The 19197-nt window shown below is 43.3% G+C and overlaps 1 protein-coding gene across 1 annotated transcript; it reads left to right on the top strand.

Annotated features, from left to right (window-relative positions):
- The first annotated feature begins 161 nt into the window (after window positions 1–161).
- On the top strand, window positions 162–17893 carry LOC113018609 (transmembrane protein 151A). The gene is made up of 6 exons (XM_026161775.1): window positions 162–769; window positions 8815–9135; window positions 9763–9897; window positions 10168–10307; window positions 10412–10451; window positions 10646–17893. Exons 1-6 carry the CDS (start codon window positions 701–703, stop codon window positions 11852–11854), a joined length of 1914 nt encoding a protein of 637 aa, XP_026017560.1. The 5' UTR covers window positions 162–700; the 3' UTR covers window positions 11855–17893.
- Window positions 17894–19197: the final 1304 nt, after the last annotated feature.

The following is a 19197-nucleotide window of genomic DNA, read 5'->3' as shown; positions in this document are numbered from 1 at the left end:
GTGCCTCCTGAGTGTGGGCGCGTGTCTAGCTCTACGGGGGAGACTCGCGCTGGTGCACGTGATCAGGTGAATAGATGGGGCGGGGTTGTTGGTATATGACGTCAATGGGGACCCAGAGCAAGGTGCAAACACGACCGAATAAAGTTAAACGGAGACGGACATTCGTGTTTTGGTTGCCGTACTTCGATGCTGCCCGTTTCTCCTCTTCACCTTTGCGCAAAAATTCTAAAAATCGGTGGGGTGTAGCTGGAGAAATCCTTGACTCCGGTTGCCCCCCCACCCCCTTGCGCTGTCGGTCACGCGCTCCCACGTGCACATACACACGCTTGTGTAGCTCGAGCATCACTGGAGGTGGCGTCAGCGGAGACGGTTGTTACGGAGGGTGACGGGGCTTTGACTTTGGCTGCTTCGTGCCGTCTTTCTGTGAGCGCGGAGCCGGAGGATGGAGCAGGTGGAACCAAAGCAGTAAGCGGGGCCAGCGCGAGAGGATGCGGACAGGAGGCACGGGCTACCTATAAACCAGGAGTAGATGATGCCTATTTGCCGCAGGCCCCGCCATCGTGAAATTATATACCGACTTGCGGCGGATGGGGTGACCGAGCTCCCTGCTCCGCCGGGGAGGTCCCTGCCTTCGGAGGTTACCGGGGAGGGAGCTGCCTGTGCCCCGTTCTGAGGAAGGGAAGGAGTGGCAGGAAAGAAAATGCAGACGGAGGAGGAGACGGCCGCCGCAGAAGAGCCCATTTTGGAGGAAGGGTCGGGAAGAGAGCAGGTAAGGACATTTTTTCCTGTCTCCTTGGGGTTTACATTTCAAACAAGGGTCCAGTTTACCTAAAGGTGGATGTGTTTTCGCTCACAGAAGAACTATCAATGACACAATTTCTGTGTCCCAAACAGCCTGCCGTCTCCATGTATAGTACATGCTTTTATACGCTTATCAGTGTGCTCTTTCATTGACAAAACATGTCTTTGCCGTTGTTTCCTCCGTGATGCCTCACGCAAGGACACGGAGGAGCTTGGTTTAGTGTGAATGGAGATCAGGCTGTGGCTTTAGTAAACAGATAGGGGTGGTAGGGGGCTTAGTATTGATGCGATATGTCTGACAGGGCTGCGTGATGTGTTACTCTTGGGATGGATGGTCTTTTCTGTATAGTAGACCACGTCTACCTGCCAGCTGTCACCACAGAGATGCAAGAGGGTGACATCACAGTTTAGCCACACACCCACCTTACAGCCAGAATTACACAAGGACACGTAATGTGAAATCACGGAAAACCCTAGCAGTATGTCAGGATTTTCACCCCGGGAGTTACAATATGTTACAGTGTACCTACTCAGCAGTGTGTTTTCTTCTGATTTTCAGCTAATTTTACGAACACATACAAAGCTCATTAGCAGATATCCTTGTCCTTATTACACACATCCCTAACTACTGAAGCCTGCCTCCTGCTGCTGAAAGTCCTCACACAGGGCTCAAATGTTTATGTTTACATCTTGCCTTGAATCACTGTGTGATTACTATATTACCAGACTTAGAACAATCAGCATCATCCACTTAAACGCACTTTATCATGAAAAAAATATAATAATATTATTAATGTAATTTACCAGTGGAGTTTATGACAAGTTTACTAGCGTGACAGAGGCTACTAACGCATTCCCACTGAACGATTTGAAGACAAAGGTGGGGTGTGTTGTAATGCAAGCAGCCTGCCAGTGGCAATATGCTTGTGTCACACTTGGTGGTCAGGTGAGGCAGTACAAGGCTCCCAGTCTTATGGCAAGCCTCTTGGTCACATGTATGGATGCTATAAGGCTGCTACTATTATGTTAGTTGTCCATTAAATAAAAGCCCTTTTTTGCTTATTTGAATTACATATCTGGAAACATTCAAATAAAAATTGCAGTGACAGATTAACTGAAGAGAAAATGAGAGGCACGTCATTCATCTCTCAAGTGAGTAGTCCATTAAAAGACTACTTTGGTTTTATTGGGCTTTAAATACCTTGGCTGGGTGGCAAGCAGAGTAAGTGTATTAATTGTCCAAATACTTTGAAATACACAGTACTTACAAATAAGGACTAATAAAACTGAAAATAAGAGATAAATTAAGCGTTTGGCACCTGAGAAGTGATAATTCATAAACCAATGGATGTAATGTGTGGACTAGGAACGCCTGTTAAAAGATACCTTTCACTTACAGTCCTCTGTCTGTATCCGTTCCTGCAGTGCAGACAGTGCAGTGTAATGCAATGATTTCAACCTGCATCTCTTCTCTGCCTCCATTACTCTTTTCATCTTCCCCTCCTGGTTTCCTTCCTGTTTTTTTGCCCAGTGGAGTTTACAGCCTCGTCCTCCTATCCCCCATCGTACTCGACTCTCCCACTCAAGCGTTTCCACACTCATATTTCCCTCAATTGCATTCACTTTGCGCCACATGGGAATGCATACATATATGCACTCTTATGCAGGCATTGCTACAAATGAAGCAGAATTGAATGATTAAGATTTAAAATTGTAGCTCATACTCTTCCATACATACAAACACTCGTGCCATATTTCCATTAGCGGGAAGGTTCGTCACATCAAAGCAGGCGTTTCTAATTTCCTTCTAAGTTTCACTCGCGAATCATGAAAACTACATTCCACCACATGAGACGCCGCTCATCATCAGGAGGGCGAGGGAAAACTGTCATGTGAAAAGAGCCAGAGGAGCTGAAAAAAGCATGTAAACTTAACAAGAATAGAAACGAAATGTGTCAACAGCCACAAAACCTGACTCGACAAAGAGAAACGTTACAACTCGCTGAGAGACAAACAAGAATAGCTTTTTCTAAAATTAACACACAAGCAATGCTCTCAATTCTTTGTTTGAATGTTTGTATTCAGTCATTATGTTTGATATTAAACATGATTTTTCTTTATTTCTTCATGCCTGTGATAGTATCTTGTTGATACTGTTGTTGTCATTTGCTACAATAACAGTTATATATTAGCAAGCAATGACCTTCTACATACAGATGGAGACTAGACTTATACTGAGAGGTTTCTGTGAAAACTTTTAGCATCCACCATTCGGATCTACAGTATTGTAACTAACATGGATTCAGGCTCACGTATAGGCCAACCTCTGCCTTCACTGATATTTAATTTATGAATAGGAGATGTCATTGTTTGGTCTGTAGTCTCCACTGAGCACACTCCAACACGGAGCAATAATGATGATAGCGTTATGAGTGTATGATGACACACTGCTGCCACATCAAGTGGTAATAATTTGTTTGCTGCCACCGAACAGTTAGTAGAAACCTGACATCTCCAAATGACTCCCTCCAGTTGTGTTGAAATGACATAATTTTTAGCAGAGCACTGTAAGCATCAGCAGCACATTTTCCTTTCTTCGCTCCCTCACTTCATTTGCCACCCACACGCTAGGATTGCTAATTATAGCTGCTCCAGTCACACCTAACCAGCTGAATCAGTATGAGCTGAAGCACGGAAGGACGGGAGAGCAGCACACGTTTTCTATTAGACACCTTAATACGGAGAGAGGGTTGTACGATCCTTTCGTGCGAAGCGCACAAACACGGTTAACGGGGAAAGGCCTGTGAGTGTTTTAGTTAGTAGAAGCAGGATGTATCGGATGTTTGCTCAGGATGTTCAAAATTACTTCTTTAAAATCTTGTTCACAGATCAAGCTGGTCCAAGATATAAAAAAACAGCCATCTGCAGTCATTGTGGGTGCTCGGGATGCTTCTCGAATGTAGATTGTGTCAAAGTGTCTGCGTTTTGAGCCCAGCAAAACTTTGTCAAGTAGTATGTTTTATGCATATTTAACCCTGAAACGATGCCATTAATGCAACAGAATATGTCGTGTCAGAGCCACTCGCCCTCTTCAAAAGAGCTTCTAAGGAGAGCAGTTCAGACTTTCAGTATGAAATAGGAAAGATGACACCCTCCAGGCTGGGCTATATAGATTTCTTTGCATAATGGTGTCAAGGAAACTGAGATTTCATTTTGATCTGTTGCAGCCAGAGTTGTTTTTATAGACAAAAGTGTTGATTGTTGGTCAGTCCTTCAGGAGGTCGGTGGTGGGCAAAAGTCTTGAGTCACCCCTCATTTCTTGCAGTATGTAAGGGAAAACAGATTTGTACAATTTGAACAAGCGTGAAAGTAAATATTTTAGTGGGGTAAGATGAAAATCTGTTGGCACTTTTCTGCCTTTGTAATTCCATCAATTTTGACAAGATCTCCAACACCAGTGGCTGAAAGCAGCTCCAAACCATGACAGAGCCAAACTGTGTTTTACAAAGGGCTGTAGACGCCCACAGTGTAATTCCTCTGACCTTCTCCATCCATACATACGTGAAAACTATTTGAACCAGCATCTTCACATTTGGATTCATCACTCCATACGTCCTGTTGTCACAGATATCCAGTCCATTTCTTGTGTAATTTGGTATACCTCAGCCTCTGCTCCATTTCCCTTCATTAAAAATGACTTCCTGACAGCCACCCGTCCACTGAGACTGTTTCTGATGAGGCTTCAGTGTACAGCAGATGGATCAACTGAAGGTTCAGCCTCTCTCAGGTCCTGTGTCAGGTCTTTGCTAGACTTTTTCTCTTGTTTCTTAACGTTAATTTCAGATACTGTTCAATACTGTTGTTTGTTTTAGTGTAGACACAACACTGGTTCATCTTTTGAGTTAGGTGCCTTTTTATGCCTGAACGATTCACAGATCAGTGTTAAGTAAACAAACAAAAAACATTCCTCTGAAGATGATATATGAAAGATCAGCGTTGCTAAAAGTTAGTGGAGTCTATTCAACATAGTTAACCTTACTCTGCAGTGAATACAACATCTGATTGTGTTCATTCAGTAGCAAAGAAAGCGTTTACTGATGTCATAGATCATTGTTCGTTCTAGGGCTGCCACAAACGATTATTTTGACTAGTCACCGATTATTTTTGCGATTAGTCGACTAATCAGATCATGCATCCATTGGACGTAAAACGTACAGCTTATTGCACCAGCAGCATCTGCTCTTATATAACTATCATTAGCTTACAGCTTGAAGTGTTTAAGGTATGTGCTAACTAAAAATAACGACAAGATGATAGTTTATTAAATTTTAATGACATTTGCAGATTGTTTCGGTGAAACAGACATCTCCGAAAACGTCGGAGCGCTTTTAAAAATATGTGGTATCTTGATAAACCGAGCAGATATTTGAGGTTTACACAGCTACATTCTCACCTGAAAATATGTTAAACTTTATTTTGTGACCCAGAAAGAATAATAAGAGTAATATTAAAACTAACTAGCGGCCGCCATCATTGAAAACTACGCTAGGCTGCACTATGAAATATGGGACACCGTTTCTTCTTCTTCGGGGTTTAACGGCAGCTGGCATCCTTGTACATGCAGTGCTGCCATCTTCTGTTTCAGTCCGTTATTACACTCTTAAATCCTACTACCGGTACTTATTCCTGCGTCTTTTGTGATCTTACAAAGCTTCAAACGACGCATCGACTATTAAATCAGTCGTCGACGTTTTTAATAGTCGACGCAATCGTGGCAGCCCTAGTTCGTTCTCCACAGACTTCTGGACAACTTGAGGTCTTTTTGCAAACAAATACAGTATAAATGTTGGATGTACCTTTCCGTAGCTGTGACTGCGAAAAGGTGTATAACAGCTTTCTGACTTGACCTCTTTAACCTCCTAGGACGTGGCGTCCACATGTGTGGACATCACATTTTGGGTTATTTAGACCAAAATACTCAATTTTGCTTCAGCTTTTAGACCTGCAATCTCCGACCATCTTTTACCTACAGTCTATGACTGAATCTGCATGCTTTCAGAGGACACTGAGCTGTGGCTCCCGTTCATGCTGTAAATCTCACCTAAGTTGTCAAGCTGTCGTTTTAAGCTGTCACATGGTTACGATGAGAATAATAAGTCAACAATAATTAAGGACCCACAAATGCAACACGCCTGGTTTCTGCTGCTGATAATTATTCATGAATTGGGCTGAATATTGACAATAGCCTTCCAAATCCCCTGCTAGTATTACTGTTTTTAGTATTAAAGCTTTTTTGGTTTTCAGTAAAGTTTTCTTTTTTGCTATTTTTGTAGTACAAAATCTTTGTTTGTTTTTTCTAAATCAGTTCTTTCAGCAATCCTTTGCCTCACCTAAAAATATTTTCTGGTCCACATAGTTGCACACTCTGGTTTTTTTTTTTTTTTTATTTGTTGTAGGCTCAAATATCCTGGTAGAATTATAATTACTAAGGAGGTGTTAGTAGGAGCTTTTCCTCCTTTGAAGTTACTTCTACTCCACTAAAGACTTTCAGTTTTCTGAAGACAACTACTTGTGTGCATTGTTGCTGGATTTGGAATTTGACCCTCCATTAGTGGCTGTGTAATAATTAAAATGGCCTCTCAGTCCCATATATGGTGTATAATTCCCATTACTGTAAATAGCTGGCGTCATGCAGAGTTGATGGTTGACAGAGTGCTCTGATGTTTCATCTTTCACTGGAATTTGTGTGGTGACTTACGGCACTGGTTTATTTGACTATGCTCACTAAGTCGTGCTAAAGCTCTGGCACTCAGGTTTCTTCACCTGTGGGACAGAGAATGGCTCATACTGACAAAAGCTGACTGGGATAAGTGCTTACAGGAATAATCTGACTCCTGTCTTGGGCTGATTGTACCCACACTGGCATCACGGCTGCAGATTCTTGTTGAAAATGCTTGACACATTTTTTTTGGTACTGCTGGAGTATTTTCTTCTTCTTTTGGGTAATAGGTAAACGACAAAAGAGGTTTGGTGCCAGAAGGACAAAATAAGGGCACAAGAGGGAGGGAGACGGTGGAAAAGGATGGATTTTGGCAGTGGAGTTCTCTGGAGAGAGGTGCACTCTGTCACTGCTGCTGGCTCTTTAGCTTCTCTCCCTCTCTCCTCATCCTCCTCTTCTTATTTAGCTTCCTTTCATACTTGCATTCATGAAAAGTTCATGACCGTTTCTCTGTCTCCCCTCACACTCCTCATCCCCTCCCCCTACGCTACACTCTTAGCCCAATCAATCCACTTAGAGACAGACTTTGAAAGAGGATGTAACAGAGGAGACATGGAGGGTGGGGTTGGCAGGCGAGGACAGAGTGAGGCGAGGTAAAAGTTCTGATTGGTGGGTACAAAATGCTTAGGAGCTCGGGGAGTAGATTTGGGGGAGGAGGAGGAAAAAGAGATTGCATAAGAATAAACAAATGAAAGAAGATGTGAATACGAGAAGCATTAAATATGATATGAAGTTGGTACCACGGATCATTTTCATTTTCTTAAAGGCAGCAAACCTATTTTTAGAATCTTAAGGCCTGCACTTGGATGCTTTTTGGCAGCTTTTGCAGAGTGATAACAGACTGGTGGAGTGTAGATGCCCTTCTCTCTGCCTTTCACTGCTCGCCCTTGACGTACAGTAGTGAAAAATGTCTGTGTGTGTGTGTACAGTTAATGTGAGCCTGAGTCTGTTTGCACAGTCACGTATAGACACAAAAAGTAAATCATTAAAGGTTAAGGTACAGACATATTATCAGCTGAGGATAAGGTAAGATTTGCAGTAACATTGGTATATGTTTCAGGCAAGACGCGCAAATGTCCTCTGAAATCATGGGTGCACATTTGTGCGTGTTTGTGTGCTGTGCATCCACCAAGATCTGCTAGCAAATATAGCAAATAGCAAATTGAGGCTCTGTTGTGGTGCGCAGGGAGAAAGTGAAGGATATGAGAGTGTGTGTGTGAGTGATATACTGTAGAAGGAGGGAGGAGAGGGGCCAGTGTGTGAGATAAATGGAGGGCGTGATGTGCTGACAGGACGAGCAGACTTGACTGAGAGGAGGAAAGGACAATGGTGTCATCCCATCTTTTTTTTCCTTCTTTTCGTCATCTGCTTTGTTGCTCTTTCGCCTTGTCGCCTTCACCACAGGGGAGACATCAACGCAGACACAAATAAGCACCCTTTGTCACATGAAACAGTTCAGGTGTGTGTTAAATGTGTTCCTTTCTCATCACGTTTTTATGAGGTATGCATAAAAATGAGGTATGTTTGTTTTTTTTTCCTTTTGGCACAAGCAGTCTGTCTTTCTGCCCTTCATTCACACACACACAAACTGCAGCAATGCTGATATGCTCCTGATGTTGGAGCGGAGTCAGTTGGCTAGAGAACCGTCTAGAAGCATCGTTCTCATCTAAATTATTCACATACTCTCCGCTGGCTGCATTACAGTGCTGAGAAACGTGCATGCTGGCATGAGTATGGATAGAGATAGCAAGACTGAAAAGAATGAGGCACATTAGACCATCTATGTCTGTATATCTCAAATGTGTGTGCGTACGTATATGTGTGTGTTTGAGTGCGCTGTAATATGATGTCTCCACAGTGCAAGTCAGGCTGTGTGCACTTAGAGAGTGGCATAAGCAGTGTGTGTGTGTTCCTAATATGCAGCACTTATCCTGTGATGGGAGTGGGGCAGCGTAATGCATTCCTTTGGTGAAGACCTCAGCTTACACACTTTCTCTGTAATGTGACACTGTTTACCAAACAGGAAGAATGTGGTTATTAAAACCTCAGCAGGTACAGAAAACCTGTGTTGCGTCCTTTACAAACATTTTGTGTTCAGCAGCATTGATTGTCACCTGTCTGGCTTTATTAATGAGGCATATTTAGAGGCATGTTGCGTTGTTTATCACTCTCGTGGCTGCCAATGTGTGTAGTCTTGTGGCTCAGCTGTTTTTTTCCTCTCTGTGCCTCCACAGCAACGGCCAGTCCAACAGTCTCTGGCCTCTTCCCTTTGTCGGGAGTCCCACTGGAAGTGCCTCCTCCTGACCCTCCTCATGTACGGCTGTTTTGCCACGCTGGCCTGGTGCGCTCTCTGTCGCGTACCCGTTCTGGGCTCCTCCTCCGTATCTGCTGACGGCACCTCGGCGGCCTATTACATCCAGCATTTGGAAAGTCCGTGTTCTAGTGGTTACGTGTACATCCCACTGGCCTTCCTGGCCATGCTGTATGTGGTTTACCTGGTGGAGTGTTGGCACTGCTTCTCCAAGACGGCCATGTTGGCTCATGCTGAATTCCAGGTATGTGTCAAAGTTATAGCCTGTATTTTGAAGGTGGGTGTAATGGGCTCGAGTGAGGTGATTCCAGCACGAAACAGAAAGACGCTGAAAGAGAAATCTAGAAAGACCTGTTATTAAAAAAACAAATCTGTTCACTTAGTGATTGTTTTTTGTGTCTGGAATCCTTAAAATGGTTAAACCAGTAAAAATAATGATTAAAAAAAGAAAATCCTCACTTCAAGGAAGCCTGAATTAAATTTGTAATATTTCATGAGGAGCGTCATTATACAGCTTCCTTCCCTACATGTGGAAATTAGCTGACCGAGGGTTTTGCTGTTTTTTGGTTTGTTCTGGCCTGTCCTTTGTCTGTCTCCAAACGTAGAGCTGTTTGTCTGTCTCTACTAAGAAGGAAACGATAGAAGGACAAAAATAATCCCACAATAACCAAACCATCACCAGCCTGCACAGCTTTAAACTGTATGCAGATAGTAAAACAACTCTTTCTGCTTCTGCTGTGATTGCACGTTTTAGGCAATGTTATGTCTTTATCTCGTTTTTAACACATCAGGCAGCAAGTTGGTTGTAGAAAGTGTAAAACATTGTGACATGTTTTAAAGCAGCCTTGTTTTACCTCATTGTTTTACACAGGAAGTATACGAGCGTGTGCAGAGACTTCAGCAGGCCACACCCTGTATTTGGTGGAAGGCCATCAGCTATCACTACGTGAGGAGGACCAGACAGGTGACAAGATACCGCAATGGAGATGCATATACGACCACACAGGTGAGGACACTTTTCTGGTTCTACACACTCACGTTTCACCCTTCCTGTTATCCTGACTGCTTTTGATATAGTGAATGTTGTTGAGCTGTGACAAACAGCTGTTCACAGAAGGCAAAAAATTCCATACAGCTGAGTTTTATTCGTGCTGGAACATATTTTGAAAATAAAAATGTCCCTCTAGTATCACACATCCTGCTTTCCTTCCTCCTCTCCTTTTTTCTTCATCATTATTCGACCTCTTTGTCCGTGCCCTGCTTTTTTCTTCTTCAGGTCTACCATGAGCGGGTGAACACTCATGCCTCAAGTTCTGAGTTTGACTACGCCCGCTATGGTGTCAAAGACGTGTCAAAGGAGCTGTTGGACCTGCAGCAACACCCTGCTGTTCGCCTGCGTTTCACAAAGTGTTTCAGGTATCAGCGAGACATCAAATTTAAACCTGTATGACTTTGATTGTTAAAAGGTTTACCTTCTTTTTAAGGTGAAATAGATAGTGACTCATTTTTGTGTTCTTTAGCTTTTCAAGTGCACGTGCTGAAGCTGCCTACCTCACCCAGGTAAGATGTGAGGGATCAATGAATGCGATTCATTTTGTTCTTTATTTTTTTTAAGCTTAAACAAATGTCCATTTTCATTTTAAATCAAAAATACGAAGCATTTGAATCAGTAAATTTCTTAAATATTGGTAATAATTTAGCATTAAATCTTATACAGTGTTTTACTTTTTGATTTTTTTCTCTGTAATTGCAAGCGAGCACGCTTCTTTGGGGAGAACGAGGGGCTTGATGACTACATGGAGGCCAGGGAGGGAATGCACCTTAAAAACGTGGATTTCCGCGAACACATCCTAGCATTCTCCGATCCGGCTCACCAGCCGTGGTTCTCCAGGCACAAGGTGTTCTGGCTGGCTTCAGCTTTCCTCCTGTCGTGGCCGCTGCGAGTTGTGTCGGAATACCGCACAGCGTATGTCCACTACCACGTGGAGAAGCTGTTCGGGGAGGACGAGGATACCGTTGGGGGAGTCGGTGGAGGAGGGCCAGGCGGAGGTGGAAGAGGGGACGGCGTTGAAGGAGGGACTGAGAATGGAATCCACCCAGGAGGAATTTCGATTGGCATTGGTGTGAATGGGACAAGCTACAGAGCCATCTCTCGTGTCAACACGGTGGACATGACAGAATTGGAGTGGCACATTCGCTGTAACCAACAGATGGTCCCGAGCTACTCTGAAGCCCTCCTTATGGACTTAGAAACGAGTGGGGGGACAAACCCTACAGCCTCCACACCTATCTCTGGGCCTCAAGGCATCACTCCCAGCCAGGGGACCAACCCCCCTCCTCTGGCTTTGCCTGTGGTGTTCAACTCGGCTTACCTCCTTCAGAGCTGCCCCCGATGCCGGCGGACCACATCGAGTGCCAGTCTTCCATCCAGGCTAAGGGCTTCAATGGGAACCACAGCCCTCCTGAACGCTACAGTGGCAGGGATCAGAGCAGCAGGGCAAGGAGGTGGGGGTATGGGAGGGAGACTGGTGCTCAGTCGGAGCGGGTTCTCTCTCGGGAGACTTGGAGGTGGTCGCCAGAACAGCCTGTTTCATTCAAGAAGCATGGGGGGTGGGCTGGGAGGAAGTAGGGAAGATGGAGGAGGAGGAGGGGTAAGTGGTGGAGGGGGTGGAGGTGGTGGAGGATTCCTTGGGTTAGGTTCAAGACAGAACAACGAGGAGACCAGAGGAGTGCTTGAAGGGGAAGGTGACGATGACGAGGAAGAAGAGCAGGAGCAGAGGAGGAGGGAAGATAGAGGAAGAGGAAGGAGAGAGAGGGATGAGGAGGCAGAGCAAGACAACGCAGGGGGAGGAGAGGCGAGAGAGGGTGAGAGGGATCGGCCTCCATCCTATCAGGATGCGTTCTTCTTCCCCGTCCTCATTATACACGGCGAGGAGAGCTGCCATGCCGGAGACGACATGTGATGAAGAGAAAAATAAAAACACTGAGAGCGAGAATGTACAGGCACAGGCTGAGGGAGATGAAAGAAGAGAGGAAGGATGCATAGAGAGAAGAAAGGATTCAGACAGAACACAGTGAGAGAGGTAAGAAAGACAAAACAGGAGAGATGTAGGTAAAAGAGAAGATACTGTCAGAGGAACTGGGAAAGCAAACAAAGGAGATATGACAAATACAGTGCATACTGTAAAAAGTCAGTAAACCCACTAGATCAGAAGAAGAGAGCTGATAGAGAGTGCAGCAGCGAGGTGAGATAGAGTCTAAGACAAGGAGCAAGGGCAAGAAAATCTTTGCAATTTTAGGTGACGGATTGGATAATTTGGAAGACTGCAAAGTTAGAAATGTCTATCTTCAGCTATATCGGAGCAGGAGTGGGAGGGGTAACAAGTCTAAAGATAGCAGCTTGGAGAGGCAGTGGAGAGACACCAAACCAGCTGAGAGGTAGTGGAGTTTGTTGTTGTCTAATCTTTCTTTAACACAAATGAAAGGCTACAAAAAGGGAATTTAAAGAATAATATATAGAGAGAGGAACTGAGAATCGGGCCAATTTAAAGAATCAAAATTGATAAGAGGTTATAAATAATTCAGATGTGGGAATAAATAGATCATGTAAAATACAGCGTAGTAAAGTAGAGCAAAAGACATCAGCATGCAGGACACGCAGGCTAAGAAGAATCCAAAATGGACACAGACCAGATTACCCTAAATCTCATTTTTCCATTTGACAGATTCTTAAAAGCTAGAAAATAAAATTATCCAAAAGATAATCACAAAAGGAGGAGGAGGGGGGAGATGTAGGACTGATCACAGACACAACAACCTCTGAACAACAATCCTGACCTTGAATCTAATCAGGAAATCCAAATATCATTCGAACAGGTGAGAAGATTCAGTCAGATTCACCGTTATGACCTCACACGGCACCTCTAACAGAAGGCAGTAACAATAAAAGAGGAGAAGCATTGATTTCCTCCCCGTCTCGTCATGCTGTATTACGTCTTATTTCACCATTAGCTTCCCCACCACTCTATCCATTACTGTTATAGAGCCGATAGGAAAAAAACTCCATAAAAGTAGAGCAGTCGCTTCCTCTACTTCTCAGCGCTGCCCTGCCCGTCTTCTCCCCTCTGTCCATTTTATCACATGTCCTGTCTTTCTTCTTTCTATTGCTAAAAAACTAGTGAGGAGCATCATATATTTGGAAGAAGCAAATGTTGCATTAACACAGTGAACTCCCCCATCCTCTCACCCCACTCCATCCTTCTGCTCCTCCTTTTATTTTTTTTTTCAAGCGGTTGATATATGACACCCTCCTCGCTCCTGTAGGCGACGAGATCGCATTTTCACATATCACATCTCCCCGAGGCTGAGGTTTCCTCTCAGTGACCATATTTTATAAACTGGATTTTCCCCCCACTTGTGTAACGTTATTGTGACCTTTACGCCTGTGCATTTGAAAGGGGAAAAAGCAAATTATGTGGGCACCGTGATATAAGTGACTTCACCGAAAAAGTAACAGCTGAAAGGTTTGATTCTCACATGAGCTTTAAATTTCCCCAGTGATGCCAGTGTAGTTGTGCTATAGATTAACACATTTGTTCCCAAAGATAGGCCTGCATGCTACTAAGAAAACGCAATAACCCCAAAACCCTCCTCCTTATCAATATACTATGTAGTACTACATGTGGTTAGGCATGGAAAATGACCTCTTTATCTCATTTATGTCCATAAGATTGGACTGCATGGGAAGTAACACTTACAGTAAGCAGCAATCAGAGATTTAATTGCTTCCTTTTTTATCGCACAGACAACAAAATTGCGAATGAGGAAATACAGTATGAGGTTAACTCCCACTAACGATCTGTCATTATCAGCCCTGTGAAAGAACTGTGGCCCTAACTCTGCTACCTCCTACTCTCTGAGAATCATCTGCAAATAAGAAACAGTGCTCTCTGAAAAACATCGCCTCAGCATAAAATGTGTAAACGTTTGCTGGCATAGAGATGCATGTTAGCTACTAATAGCTGTGTAGCAAATATGGCTATCGTTGCAAAACGCAGTGCCAAAAAGTAGCGATCGATGAACAATCTGCACCGATTCAGATATTTTAGACGTATGTAGACAAGGGCATGGATAGCTGTGTCCTACTTCCTGCGTTGTCACGTCTCAGCCCAGGAGAGGCAATCGGCACAGACAGTGAGACCTTCAGTGCTTTGATGCTGATACTTTCCAAAGCACACTAAACACGCTAAAGTAGTTCGATGAACATTTGTTGACCTTTCCTGCATAGCGCCCTTCAGAGGTCACTCCAGCCACTATCTGATGTCGGAAGCGTCTCCCTCGTTCTCTCTCTCTCTGCTTCCTGTTCACAAGGGAATGAAAAGCACACGGAAAGAGCCGAGTAAAGAGCCACGAGGCAGAAACAATGCTGGATCAACTTTGCGAGCGATGGCAGTAAACGGACACGTTTACCGCACGCAGACACGGATGTGGATCGAGCAGAGACAACGGGGAAAAGTTCTCTCATCGCAACTTTCTGGAGAGAGAAAGTGGAGCATGACTGCTGACCTGGTTTTGGCGTAGGGGACACATACATGCACGCACACTCTGACACACATTCACACACACTGGATCTTGTGTAGCTTTTGGGAGGGAATCGGCGCAAATAATGAGGGGAAGCAAAACTGTCGAGGAGCGAAGAAGTGGAAAAATGCTGAAAATGTGAGATTAAAATGACAATTATTTTTACATAATCAGTCATTATCTCAGTCTATTGACCTGTGGATAAAACTGACTCCATTCATGTCCCTAAACAAAAAGAAGCACTGGAAAAAGCACCGAACACACTCCTGTGTTCATTTATTTGTATAATCGCATTGTTCTCACTAATTCTCGGACTTTTGTTTCACTGTAATAACGTGGCTACTGTTCAGTATGTGTTTTTGATCTTCGCGGTGAAAAGTAACGAGCTCTAACTGAAAACCTGAATCTGTCAGTTCAGTCAGTGATTTGCTACTTTTATATCATCTACATTTGTAGACGTTTTTCAGGTTGTTTAAGTGATCCAGATGCTTTTGTAAGCTTACACTTATCTTTGCTGGTTTTTATTATTATTTTTGTTATTTTTGTAAAACTGACAATGCTCCTGGCCCAGTCAGCTTGGGTTGATGAGCCTCAAGTTGTGGTTTGGATGCAGTTATACTTGCTTACAAGTCTTATTTGCTCATTTGTTCATCTTAAATAAGTGTATTACACTAATACTTGTTGTTACTGGATATTTATATCATGTTTTAGTATCTCTGAGTGTGTCAAAAGTGTGTCAGCCACTTCAGGTGTGCCAAGAGATCTTTGTGCCCATGATGTCTTACACAAACACACACTCACACTCGCGCTTGCATGTTTAGTCACAGCAGTAAAGCGGCCATTACTACAGCTTGTTTTAGACTAGAGTGGCATTCATCCCAAAACCCATAATCACCGCACACATGCAGTCTCCAAACACAAACATGCGCGCACGTACACACACACTGAAAGCATGGAACTTTCCTGCTACGCTGCCTTTGTGTTGCCAACGTTTTCTGCTCAGGATTTCAGTTAATTGCTGCGTTCCTGGGACAACAAAAGCTTTTCTTCATAAATCCATCAACATGCCAAAGCAAAAAAAAAAGTAAAAAACTTACAGAGAATGCCTGCGCTTATATACATGCACATTAACAGCTCACACAGGTGGCTTCACCAGATCCACACAATGTGCAACAGTGTGATCTGTGCTCGTGGACTGTGGGGCAGAAGCAAACATTTACATGAAGCGACTAAACTTCATCATCAACATGCACATTTTTGTTTCTTACAAATGTTTGTTAATTGTTTCATAGCTGAGGTGCTGTTCACGTGTAAATCCACCTAGAATGTTTTTAATACTTGGTGGTTTGCCTGATAGAACCTGGCACGTGACTTTCATCCACCAGATGGCAGCAGAGCCTTATATATATGAAGGTTAATGGGGATAAACCACCAACAGCGACCCAGTGTAGAAAACAGCTGCTGTCCCATGCTTTGTGGGTTTGAGACTTAAGCATCTGTACACACCAGCTGGTGATGTGAAACCAGGTGATTTGTTTAGCTGCAGATTTTCCTTTTTTTTTTTTTAATTGATTTATTTATTTTTAAAGCACATGCTGTGACATCACTGGTTGACGTCGCTTGTGTCTGATCTGATTGTGCTTTAATCATCTCAGCCTCTGCTGATTTTATTCTTTTCCTTTAACTGTGACTGAATGTGTTGCCGAGCAGTATTGCTCATGCCCCTGCTTCTGGCTGGACTTGTATGTGTTGCTAAGCGGCTTTCTGAACGTATAACCACAAGCAGTGGGCGCTACACTATTAGACAAAGACATTTTTAACATTTTGTGACCTAGCTTCCATTTCACCTACACAAACAACTTATCGTCTGGCCGTTTTGCGCTGCACGACACAAAGCGACACGGAGGAAGTTGGACTGTGTTCAACACTCCTCTTAGAGCAGTCGAATGCACGACGGTTTCCTTTCTCATACACGCTTTTCTTTCTTCGCTCAGACACAAAATCCTGCTCTCATTTTCCACCGTTTCACCAACGTCACCACTTGAATATCTTATAAAATGCTCTAGCAATTATGACCGATGTATTGTTGTCAATACTGTTACTGTTTTTCTCGTGGTCATGGGGTGAGTCGAGTAGTCATACCAAGTTTGTCAAACACCGTAAAAAACAATTTAAAAAAAAAAGTTAAATGGTTTGACTTGAAGTCACGTGGATTCCAGCTGCATGATGAGCCTTCATTTTCATAAATACCTTGCTGGCTAAACAAATACAAAAGTGTGACCAGGTGTCACAAATGGATTTCTTTGACTCTGTACATGTTGGACTGTCGAAATGCAGCTGAAATTGCTGCGTATACAGACAATAATTGTAACATTCATACATACTAACAAGCATTTTGACCTTTGACCTCAAACACAACAGCGTGAGTTGCATTAAGTCTCCCTGATAACAGCAATTACAACAGCAATGTTCTGTTCACGCTCTTTTGGGAACGTGAAAAAGCATACGTCTAACGAGCCCTGTGTCCGCGGTGATACAGTATCCGTGCCCTTTGTTTTTGCACTGCAATAAAGAGCAGCTGTGTGTCGCTGATGCAACGATGTGTCACCACCTTAAGGCAGTCAGTCTGCCGCTCCGACACGAAAGACGATAATCAATAGCACAAAAAATGGTCGCGTGTAAAAGCTCAAACGCATATAATCACATCACTGTCGTCTCGCTGTATTTACGTGTCCTCCTCTGAAGTTTAAAGCAATATATAATTATCCTGCAGATACACAGTGTCTGGTTAAAGGCTGATTGTATGATTGAGGTCACATTAGAGTCAGGCTGAGTTTAAAAATGTGTTGATACGGGTTAAAGACGCAGCAAACGTCGACTGTGTCGCCTGACGTTATTTAGTCCGCTTTGCCGCTGCCCTGTACGCAAGCTCTCTCGCTGTCTCGGCGCTAACTTCGCATTTCAGTTCACATTTCCTTTCCTGCTGAATATTTCATGCTGCTGGATTGCGTGTGATCGAATGTCAAACAAACGGATTGTCACCACAGTGTAGTTGTAATGTACATGCAGCCTCTATGGGTTTGAAACAATAATGTCACATACAGCGCATTATTGTCTTACACAGTGACGTGTGAAGCCGAGACCGGGCTTTCTGTTCAAGCACCGTCGAGCAAAATGTCCTCAGTATTTAAGCTACTTACTATGTAACTGATAATGAGATTGTCAATATCACAGCAGATTAAAGCGTTCGTCACCGGCCTGTTTAAGATAATGTAATTTCATTATTTGAGCGGATGGTGACTGTGAAGGTAATAGAGACGGCGGCAATAACACTGTTAACTGATGTGATCCCGGTGATGATTAATGATGATTAATTACAATGGAAGTTGGAAGTTACAAATAAAGTCAGTCTGCTTGATATACCAAAGTTTATCTTGTGAGATTATTATCCCAATCACATCTCTGTCATTTGAATAGACCAGTTCTTGTACTGAAGTGTTTCTTTCTTTTTTGTTTGTTTAAGATATTCAGGTCTTATTTGATTCAATTCCGAAAATGGAATAATCTCCCCAGTGTAAGTGTAAAGAGTCTAAGTTCTAACAGTTTATAATGAAAACGACTTGTGATTTAATCTCCTTTCTCATTTTAAATGATCAAAACATCAGTGTCAGTGAAACTATCTGCAGCCTGTCTTAGCTTTGATAGGGTAATTCAGTTGTGCAAGCACGGAGAGACGGAAAAAAAACTCCCTTTTAACAGGAAGAAACCTCCAACAGAACTGGGCTCAGGGTAAGAGGCATAGTACACTCTGCACACATCATCAGTTTGTTTTAGGACTAGTCAAGAGAGACGTTTCCCGATATGTGTGATAGCAAGTCCAAAAACCATGAATGTCTTTAGATTGTGTAATTAAGAGAAAAATTGATCTTAGCTCAACAGCTGAAAGGCTTCTAAGTAGTAAAATATTTGATAGTTTCATTCTGCCCTTTGCATTGTATGTTGGTGAAGTATGGGGTCCACTCAGTCATGTCTGCATGCACAATTCTGCAGATACATTTTTACATGTACACAGGCAAACATCAACAAATACCTGCTGAGCAGCAGTAGATCCATATCCATCCATTTTCTTCTGCTTAGCTAATTAATTGAGGGGGGTTGCCAGTCTGTCATAGAGTTATTACAGAGAGACAGATAACCAACCAAAGACTCACCAATTAACCTAACCACACTATCTTCATGTCTTTGGACTGTGCGAGGAAGCCAGAGAACCCACGCAGAGAATATGCTCCACACAGAAAGGCCCCAGCCAGGTGGATTTGTACCCAGGACATTGTTGCTGTGAGGCGACGGTGCTAACCACCACAACACCCTGCTGCCCGTAGGTACGGGACCCACTGAAACTCAATTTTAAATTTTAATCATCTTAAATCCAGCCTCCAAGACACAACCTCCCAGCTCTCCCCTACATAAATTATTGCTGACACTAACTGCCCTCTCTCTAACTCCCTGTCCAGTCTCACAACAGCACCGCAAACACTGATCAGAGTGAATCATATAATGCCCCATTGCAAAGGGACCTTTTTAGAACACTGGAAAGAAGAACGCAATCACCAAAGCAGACCATAAACAGATTATGTATTGGCAGAATATCACCTAAATGTCAGGGACAGAAAGTAGACAAACATTCTGGCCAAGTCCACTCTTACCTTAACCAAAAGTACTAAAT

Source organism: Astatotilapia calliptera, chromosome 3 (assembly GCF_900246225.1).
Source record: "Astatotilapia calliptera chromosome 3, fAstCal1.2, whole genome shotgun sequence".
Taxonomy (NCBI): Eukaryota; Metazoa; Chordata; class Actinopteri; order Cichliformes; family Cichlidae; genus Astatotilapia; species Astatotilapia calliptera.
Note: the sequence above shows the minus strand (reverse complement) of the source record. Positions and strands in the feature narration are given on the sequence as shown.

Excerpts from the sequence above, each read along its gene's own strand:
- LOC113018609 (XM_026161775.1), top strand. The coding sequence starts at position 701 with ATGCAGACGGAGGAGGAGACGGCCGCCGCAGAAGAGCCCATTTTGGAG. Across the intron at positions 9,898-10,167 it reads ATGCATATACGACCACACAG|GTCTACCATGAGCGGGTGAA; the intron begins GTGAGGACACTT and ends TTTCTTCTTCAG. Across the intron at positions 10,308-10,411 it reads CGTTTCACAAAGTGTTTCAG|CTTTTCAAGTGCACGTGCTG; the intron begins GTATCAGCGAGA and ends TGTGTTCTTTAG.